The sequence below is a fragment of the Thalassophryne amazonica genome, chromosome 12, assembly GCF_902500255.1.
Source record: "Thalassophryne amazonica chromosome 12, fThaAma1.1, whole genome shotgun sequence".
NCBI lineage: Eukaryota > Metazoa > Chordata > Actinopteri > Batrachoidiformes > Batrachoididae > Thalassophryne > Thalassophryne amazonica.
Genome location: NC_047114.1, coordinates 7,709,324 through 7,719,029, shown reverse-complemented (window position 1 = coordinate 7,719,029; position 9,706 = coordinate 7,709,324). Strand labels below are relative to the sequence as shown.

The following is a 9,706-nucleotide window of genomic DNA, read 5'->3' as shown; positions in this document are numbered from 1 at the left end:
ACACGACACCGTCACATGCGTGACTCCGTCGTAGAAGGTTTGTTCACGCCTGCCCGTCAGCTCAATGTTTTCGTGGTTAGCTCATGTGAGCTGTTCTGCCGTGATTCGTCCTGATTTGTACTTATTCATACTATGTGTGAAGGAGCCCTAAAGTACTCGTATTAGTAGCGTTTTTTTTTTTTTTATGTTTAATTGATTTCTTCCTTTACACCATATTAATTTGGTAATTTGTTGCTTTTGTTGGTCTTTTTAGCTTTGTAGGGAATACACAGATCGATGTGGACATCAAGAAATACTACTGTAGAGCTGGAATCAAATGTATACAGGTATGACATCGGTTTGGGCTTACAGCACATTTTGTGCACTTTTGAATGTTCTTATCTTCTATGTGTTGTGTAATTTTGTCGAGGGGCAAATCAAGTGAAGAATATCTCTGCGGTAATGACAGAGCTGCCATGTCATATTCCTGTGCAGTGCCAGTTTGTCTTCTAAACAAACAAATTATCGCTCCATTTTGGTAAAACTAAGTGTATTATATTTGGAAATAAGCCCAGGAATTTAAGCAGAAATGTATTATTACACAATACTGATACTGAAATTGAACTTGTAACTGAAACAAAATTTCTTGGTGTTTTTATTGATGACAAATTAAGCTGGAAAACTCATATCAATTATGTTAAATCTAAAGTGTCTGAAGCCATTGCAATCCTGTATAAAGCAAAAGACTTCCTCTCTCAACATTCATTAACTATTTCATATCATTCATTACTTGTTCCATATATGACCCATTGCTTTACGTTTGGGGAAATGCATACAAAACTAACACAAAACCAATATTTTTCCTACAAAAGAAAGCCATAATAATTATTAGGAACAAACCCTACCGTGAACCAACAAACCCATTATTTCAGTTTACGTATGTTAAAATTCTGGGACTTGGTTGAGTATGCAACAATTCAAATCATGTATAAAATCAAAAACAAACTTTTTCCTCATATGACCAGGATCTGTTTAAAATCCAGTTACAATTTCAGAGCAGTGTTATTATTTGTGATGTCAAACATTTGAACTACTGTAAAAAGTCATTGCATTTCTGTTAAAGGTGTTAATATTTGGAATAATTGTCCTGATAACATCAAATTATCTGGAACATTAGTCAGCTTTAAAAGGCTCTATAAGAACAATTTCATAGCTTCTTATAATATGATGAACTAGGTTTATAGATTTTTTTGTTTCTGTTTTTGGGCATTGTGCAGTGTGTTTGTCTGGCTGTTTTTTTTTTTTTTTTATTGATTCATTTTCTACTGTCTGTGCTGGCATTTGCTGTTGGAAGTTTGCGTATACGAGGTCTGTTAGAAAACTATCCGACCTTTTTATTTTTTTAAAAAACTATATGTATTTGAATCATGTGCACTTGCATCAGCCAAGCTTGAACCTTCGTGCGCATGCATGAGTTTTTTCACGCCTGTCGGTTGCGTCATTTGCCTGTGGGCAGGCTTTGAGTGAGCACTGGTCCACCCCTCTCGTCGGATTTTCATTGTCAGGGAAATGGCTGAGCGATTGGAGCAGCGCTGAATCAAATTTTTCCAGAAACTTGATGGTGGAAACCATTCGGAAGATCCAGACGGCTTTCGGTGAGGATACTCTGGGCGTCACACAGATTAAGGAGCGTTACGACCGGATTAAAGACGGCCCACAGCGGTGGAGGGCGCTCCGCGCTCCGAGCGGCCATCGACAGGTTGAAACAACCACATCATTTCCAAAGTGAAGGCTGTGTTGATCCGGGACGTCGTCTGACTACCAGAGAAATTGCAGAAGAGTTGGACATCAGCATTTTTGCGGCACATTCCACTGTTACAGGAGATTTTGTAATGAAACACGTGCAGAGGAATTTGCGCGTCGGGACGGAGCCACAATGGCGCGCAACAAAAAGCACGTCCGTGTTGGAAGTCTCACAGGACAAGTTGTGACATGCCCAGCTGTTAGACAATTTCTCGGATACTCACTCGACTGAAAAGCCATCGAAAGCCATCTGAATCTTCCGAATGCTTTCCAACACGGAAACAACCTCGTATGTGTGGGTATGTATTAGGGATGAGCAAGTACACCACTATCTGTATCTGTTCAACCATCTAAATGATCTGTATCTGTACTCGTAGTGGGTGTGGCCTAAATCTTAAGTGCGCATTTTTAACCCAAAATGGCTGGGCCTTAAATCTGTACATTATTTTAAGGCTGAAATTGATATGCATTGACCAGAAGTTGCTATATTTATTGTTTGTTTGAAAATTATTTACAGAACAGCCTCAAAATTGAGATTCAAATCAATGTTTTTGATCACAAAAGTAAGAGAACTATTTACTGAACAAGTTTTTTATGAACTCAGAACATGAATATTCTTAAGTCTATGAATGAATATTAACAGAACAGCCTCAGAATTGACATTCAGTGTTGTAGGAAATTATGAACTACTAAGTATGCATGAACAAGAGTTGTCATACTCAACACAACTTTCTTTTTTAAAATTTTATGATTAAAAACTGTGATTATTTTATTATTATTTATTTATTTTTGCTACCTAACATTCTTGGCATTTTTTGCACACAAAGTTAATCATTATTGGTTAAGGTGTATGTGTGTCTGTGTGTGTGACTGAGTGACTGTGTGTGTGTGTGTGTGTGAGAGAGAGAGAGGTTGTTCAACTGACCAATTTATTTTTATGAACTGCAGTGAGAAAGCGTCAGATACTGCATGCAGTCATATATAATAAAAAATATTAATATAGGCTACTTTGTGTGTTCAGCTATACAGTATGTGTAAGTGGTCTGTAAGACTGTTTATTTTTTAATGATCTGTGTGAAGAAGGAGTCCGACTTGTCTTTGTTGGTAGGTGGGACCCTGGAGGCAGCTGACGGGTACCGGCAGGCCAAGCGTGCCGCAGCCCATGTGGTCGCAGAGGCAAAAACTCAGGTCTGGGAGGAGTTCGGGGAAGGCATGGAAGAGGACTGTCGGTCGGCCTCGAAGAAATTCTGGCAAACCGTCCGACGCCTCAGGAGGCGGAAACAGCTCTCCACCAGCACTGTCTACGGTGCGGGTGGGGAGCTGTTGACCCTGACTGGGGATGTTGTCAGGTGGTGGAAGGAATACTTCGAGGATCTCCTCAATCCCATCGTCATGTCTTCCGAAGAGGAAGCAGAGACTGGGGACTCAGAGGCAGACTCATCCATTACCCAGGCCGAAGTCACCGAGCTGGTTAGAAAGCTCCTCGGTGGCAAGGCTCCTGGGGTGGATGAAATCCGTCCTGAGTACCTTAAGTCTCTGGATGTTGTGGGACTGTCCTGGCTGACACACCTCTGCAACATCGCGTGGCGGTTGGGGGCAGTGCCTCTGGACTGGCAGACCGGGTTGGTGGTCCCTCTGTTTAAGAAGGGGGACTGGAGGGTGTGTTCCAACTACAGGGGGATCACACTCCTCAGCCTCCCTGGTTAGGTCTATTCCAGAGTACTGGAGAGGAGAATTCGACCGATAGTCAAACCTCGGATTCAGGAGGAGCAGTGGGGTTTTCGTCCTGGTCGTGGCACACTGGACCAGCTCTACAAGCTCCATCGGGTGCTCGAGGGTTCATGGGAGTTCGCCCAACCAGTCCACATGTGCTTTGTGGATCTGGAGAAGGCGTTCGACCGTGTCCCTCGGGGCACCGTGTGGGGGGTGCTCCGGGAGTACCGGGTCTGGGGTCCTTTGCTAAAGGCTATCCGGTCCCTGTACGACTGCAGCAGGAGTTTGGTTCGCATTGCCGGTAGCAAGTCAAACCAGTTTCCAGTGCACGTTGGCCTTCACCAGGGCTGCCCTTTGTCACCGGTTCTGTTCATTATTTTTATGGACAGAATTTCTAGGCGCAGCCAGGGTGTAGAGGGGGTCTGGTTTGGGAACCACAGAATCTCGTCTCTGCTGTTTGCGGATGATGTGGTCTGTTGGCTTCGTCAATTCAGGACCTTCAGCATGCACTGGGGCGGTTTGCAGCAGAGTGTGAAGCGTCCGGGATGAAGATCAGCACCTCCAAATCCGAGGCCATGGTTCTCGACCGGAAAAAGGTGCTTTGCCCTCTTCAGGTCGGTGGAGTGTCCTTGCCTCAAGTGGAGGAGTTTAAGTATCTCGGGGTCTTGTTCACGAGTGAGGGACAGATGGAGCGTGAGATCGATAGACGGCTCGGTGCAGCATCTGCAGTGATGCGGTCGCTGTATCGGACCGTCGTGGTGAAGAGAGAGCTGAGTAGGGGGGGAAAGCTCTCGATTTACCAATCGATCTACGTTCCGATCCTCACCTATGGCCATGAGATTTGGCTCATGACTGAAAGAATGAGATCGCAAGTACAAGCGGCCGAGATGAGTTTCCTCCGCAGGGTGGCTGGGCGCTCCCTTAGAGATAGGGTGAGGAGCTCGGTCACTCGGGAGGAGCTCGGAGTTGAGCCGCTGCTCCTCCACATCGAAAGGAGCCAGTTAAGGTGGCTCGGGCACGTCCCATTGGGAGGAGGCCCCGGGGAAGACCCAGGACACGCTGGAGGGACGATGTCTCTCGACTTGCTTGGGAACACCTTGGGGTTCCACCGAAGGAGCTGGGGGAGATGTGTGTGGATCGGGAGGTCTGGGCGGCTTTGCTCGAGCTGCTGCCCCCACGACCCGACTCCGGATAAAGCGGAAGAAAATGGATGGATGGATGGATGGATGGATGTGAACTTGGTGATTCATGCAAACATCCAGTGATGGCAACAGGGAAATAATGTCAGCCTTGTTCATTGTATTCTTTTCAGAAACACCGCATTCAGTAGGAACAAAGTTTTCCAACTGATTTTATATCACCCAACCAAACGAAGAGCAAGCAAACAGTTAAACAATTAATAAATAAACCCGACCGGAGTGGAGGCAGTGACCGACGCAACGTGAGTCGTTTTCAGCTCTTTCTTGTCAAAAGTACCGTGTACGATACGAAACAAGTTCACCAAGTAAGTTTAAATACCATACAAACTGAAAAAGAGGCGAGCTGAAGAAAACTTAAGGAGTACTGAGAGAGCAACGTGAGGTAGAATCAAGCCAAGAACAGAGAGAGATCCTGTCTGTGTGTGCGCGGGAAGCTCCAGTGAGACGTGTCTGTGTAGGGAGGGGCAGGCGCTGTGTGTGACTGGCCAATCGTCTGAAACGAGTATCTGGCTCAACCCTAGTATGTATGTATGTATGTATAAGGGGTGGGTGTTTATAAGCATTGCTTCTGCCCACACCCTTTCGGTCACATATGTTCACTGTAGAATTATTTTGTTTCTCAGTTTTTTGTCATTGTTGAGTCTGTGTGGCGAATAAATTCATTCATTCATTTATAAGCAGTTCTTGTGTAATTGCAGCAAATGAATAATTAAAATGTTCGGTTGCAGGAAGACCTGCCTTATTGCTCAGGAAGTTTATTTTAATTATTAATCCGCAGAAGACCAACAAGAGCAAACAGAATTGGAAGACCCTTGCTCCTCATCACTTCCTCTGGAGCATTAATTAGGTTGATTAGTTTGATCTCTGTAAATACTTTTATATTGAAATTGCACACTACTTTATGAAAAATACAAGCGGTTTTAATGTGGACTGAACTGTTATAGCCCAGACTGGTTTGTACCTTAAGGGACAATTCCATAGAGTGCCGTTCCTTCCCATTTAATCCCGAATAGCAAATCAGACCAGATCGTAGTAACTTCTTGAGCCATCTTGGTCAGTCTTGAACAAAACCTGGTACATGTAGTAGTTACGGCCATCATTGGCACCAAATTTGAAATTTGAACCAGTTTTTGAATTGGCTCAAAAATTTCATCCCGCTTTTCAAAATGATTGATACTATGTGATAACTTCAGGGTATGCGTAGTCTTTACGGCTTCAGTCATATTTGAACTTCTTTAAACTGGGTATTCGTTGTGACTGTGCCTTGAAGCTTGTTTGATCGTGCTCCATTGGGGTAAAAATTTTAAGCTGAAGCAGCATTGTTACAGTTTTCCATCATGTCGGGCTGAGGGTGCAGCTCCTTTCTTTGATTTTCAGGCAGGTTGCCAGGTTCATAAGCCAGCTTGTTGGGAGGCAAGCCAATTAAGCCGTTTATCATCTGTTTTGCACTTTTTTGGATCGTAGTAGAACACCACCCTGTGGAATAGCCCTTGGAATAGCCAAGGTATAGTCTGACCTATTTTGAGCTAGGTCAGACCACACACCACACACACACATATACGAGGTCTATTAGAAAGAAACCAACCTTTTTATTTTTTCAAAAACTATATGGATTTGAATCACGTGTGATTGCGTCAGACAGGCTTGACCCTCGTGTGCATGCGTGAGTTTTTCATGCCTGTCAGTTGCGTCATTCGCCTGTGGGCAGGCTTTGAGTGAGCACTGGTGCACCCCCCTCGTCGAAATTCCTTGTCTGACTTCTTCCTGAGAGACTGGCGCTTTGCTTGATCAAAATTTTTTCTGAAACTGTAAGGCACATCCAAGTGGACACCATTCGAGAAATTCAGACGGTTTTCGGTGAAAATTTTAACGGCTGATGAGAGATTATGGAGTGTTACTGTCGCTTTAAGGACTGCCACGGAGCCGGACACCGCTCCCCGAGCCGCCGTCGTCAGCCTGTTTCGAGCTGAAAACTTCCAAATTTAAGCCTCTGTTGACCAGGACGTCGTGAGATAACGTAGAGAAGTTTCAGAAGAGGTTGGGGATCAGCAGTTTATCCGGACATACTGTTAAAGGAGATTTTGTAATGAAGACGTGCGGACGGATTCTCGCGTCGCCACCCAGCTGCTCATCGCGCGGGCGCCACAGCAAAACACCTCTGTTGGAAGTCTCACAGGACAAGTTGAACATGCCCAGCTGTTAAACAATTTCTCGGATTACTCACTCAACTGAAAGCCATTGAAAACCGCCTGAATCTTACGAATGTTTATCAACACGGCGGTGTTTTCTGTGGAAGTATGTATTTTGTATGTATTTATGTAAGTAAGTATTTCAGTGAAGCATGGGGGTGGAAACATCATACTCTGGGGGTGCTCTTCTGCAAAGGGGACAGGACGGCTGCACCGTATTGAAGGAGGATGGGTCATGGCTGGGTCTTCCAGCATGACAATGACCCAAACACACAGCCAGGGCAACTAAGGAGGGGCTCCGTAAGAAGCATTTCAAGGTCCTGGAGTGGCCTGGCCAGTCTCCAGACCTGAACTCGATAGAAAATCTGTGGCGGGAGCTGAAACTCTAAACCTGAAAGATTGGAGAAGATCTGTATGGAGGACTGGACCAAAATCCCTGTTGCAGTGTGGGAAATCTTGGTCAAGAACTACAGGAAACGTCTGACCTCTGTAATGGCAGCTCTGTTTTTCTAGGGGATCAAATACTTATTTATGCAATAAAATGCAATTAATTATTTAAAAATCATAACGTGATTTACTGGAGTTTTTTTTTTTTTTTTTTAGATTCTATCTCTCACAGTCGAAGTGTACCTACAATAAAAAAAATACAGACCTCTCCATTCTTTGTAGGTGGGAAACCTGCAAAACTGACAGAGGGTCAAATACTTATTTTCCCACTGTATGTAAATGTGTATATATGTATATAAAAAACTCCAGTTCCAAGTGAAGTTGGGACGTTGTGTGAAATGTAAATTAAAAACAGAATACAATGACTTGCAAATCCTGTTCAACCTATATTAATGTTCATAACTGATAGACTTTTTTGTTTTTGTGCAAATATTTGCTCATTTTGAAATGGTATGCCTGCAACACATTTCAAAAAAGCTGGGACGGGGGTGACAAAAGACTGGGAAAGTTGATGAATGCTCAAAGAACAACCCATTTGGAAACATTCCACAGGTGAACAGGCTAATTGGAAACAGGTGAGTGTCCATAACTGGGTATAAAAGCAGCATCCCCACAAGGCTCAGCCATTCACAAGCAAAGATGGGGAGAGGGATCACCACTTTGTGAACAACTTGCGTGAACAAATAGTCCATCAGTTTAAGAACGTTTCTCAACGCCAATTGTAAGGAAATTGGGATTCCATCATCTACAGTCCATAATATGATCAGAAGATTCAGAGAATCTGGAGAACTTTCTACTTGTAAGCGGCAAGGCTGAAAACCAACATTGAATGCCCGTGACCTTCGATCCCTCAGGCAGCACTGCATTAAAAACCGCATCATTGCTGGTGGTTGGCTCTCACTGCGGTATTGTATCACTTCCTGTTCCGGAGCACAGCGGTGTTTTTCTGTATCTGTTAGCTGTTAATCTGCGCAGTTAGATTGATCTGGTTATCTAGATTACGATTTGTTTCCCAGTGTAATCTTTACGTGCCTTAACTAAAGCACTCCTGTCTGAGAATCACCTCTAAATTATTTACACATTATTCACTTTGCGTGTTTTTAGGAATCCGCTAGCTTAGCGTAGCTACTAGCTCTTAGCGATTTAGCATGGCGGCTTCTCCTGTCTCTCCCGCACTTTTCTGCTCTGGGTGTGAAATGTTAGTTATTCCTCGGCCTCCTTAGCAGTAATGTACTTGTAATAAGTGTAGCTTATTCGTAGCTTTGTAGGCCAGGCTGGGCGGAATTGGAGACTCGGCTCCGCACCGTGGAAAATTCTACAGCTAGCCAGGCCCCCTGTAGTCGGTGCGGACCAAGGTAGCTTAGCCGCCGTTAGTTCCCCCTCCTGGCAGATCCCGAGCAGCGGGAAAGCAGGCTGACTGGGTGACTGTGAGGAGGAAGCGTAGCCCTAAACAGAAGCCCCGTGTACACCGCCAACCCGTTCACATTTCTAACCGTTTTTTCCCCACTCGACGACACAACCCGCGAGGATCAAACTCTGGTTATTGGCGACTCTGTTTGAGAAATGTGAAGTTAGCGACACCAGCAACCATAGTCAATTGTCTTCCGGGGGCCAGAGCAGGCGACATTGAAGGAAATTTGAAACTGCTGGTTAAGGCTAAGCGCAATTTGGTAAGATTGTAATTCACGTCGGCAGTAATGACACCCGGTTACGCCAATCGGAGGTCACTAAAATTAACATTAAATCGGTGTGTAACTTTGCAAAAACAATGTCGGACTCTGTAGTTTTCTCTGGGCCCCTCCCCAATCAGACCGGGAGTGACATGTTTAGCCGCATGTTCTCCTTGAATTGCTGGCTGTCTGAGTGGTGTCCAAAAAATGAGGTGGGCTTCATAGATAATTGGCAAAGCTTCTGGGAAAACCTGGTCTTGTTAGGAGAGAGGGCATCCATCCCACTTTGATGGAGCAGCTCTCATTTCTAGAATCTGCCAATTTTCTTAAATCCTCCCAAACCGTGACTATCCAGGTTGGGACCAGGAAGCAGAGTTGTAGTCTTACACCTCTCTGCAGCTTCTCCCCCCTGCCATCCCCTCATTACCCCATCCCCGTAGAGACGGTGCCTGCTCCCAGACTAACCAATAACCAGCAAAATCGATTTAAGCATAAACATTCAAAAAAAAAATAATATAGCACCTTCAACTGCACCACAGACTAAAACAGTTAAATGTGGTCTATTAAACATTAGGTCTCTCTCTTCTAAGTCCCTGTTGGTAAATGATATAATAATTGATCTCCATATGTTTATTCTGCCTAACAGAAACCTGGTTACAGCATGGGAATATGTTAGTTAAATGAGTCAACACCCGCGTCACACTAA

At 44.5% G+C, this 9,706-nt stretch overlaps 1 protein-coding gene across 1 annotated transcript in view; it reads left to right on the top strand.

Moving 5' to 3' along the window:
- The window catches only part of esyt2a (extended synaptotagmin-like protein 2a), a 186,687-nt gene that overhangs the window by 35,464 nt on the left and 141,517 nt on the right, over positions 1–9,706 (top strand). Inside the window, exon 6 of the mRNA XM_034182715.1 lies at positions 254–326. Coding sequence (XP_034038606.1) covers positions 254–326 — 73 coding nt within the window. The remainder of the gene's footprint in view (positions 1–253; positions 327–9,706) is intronic.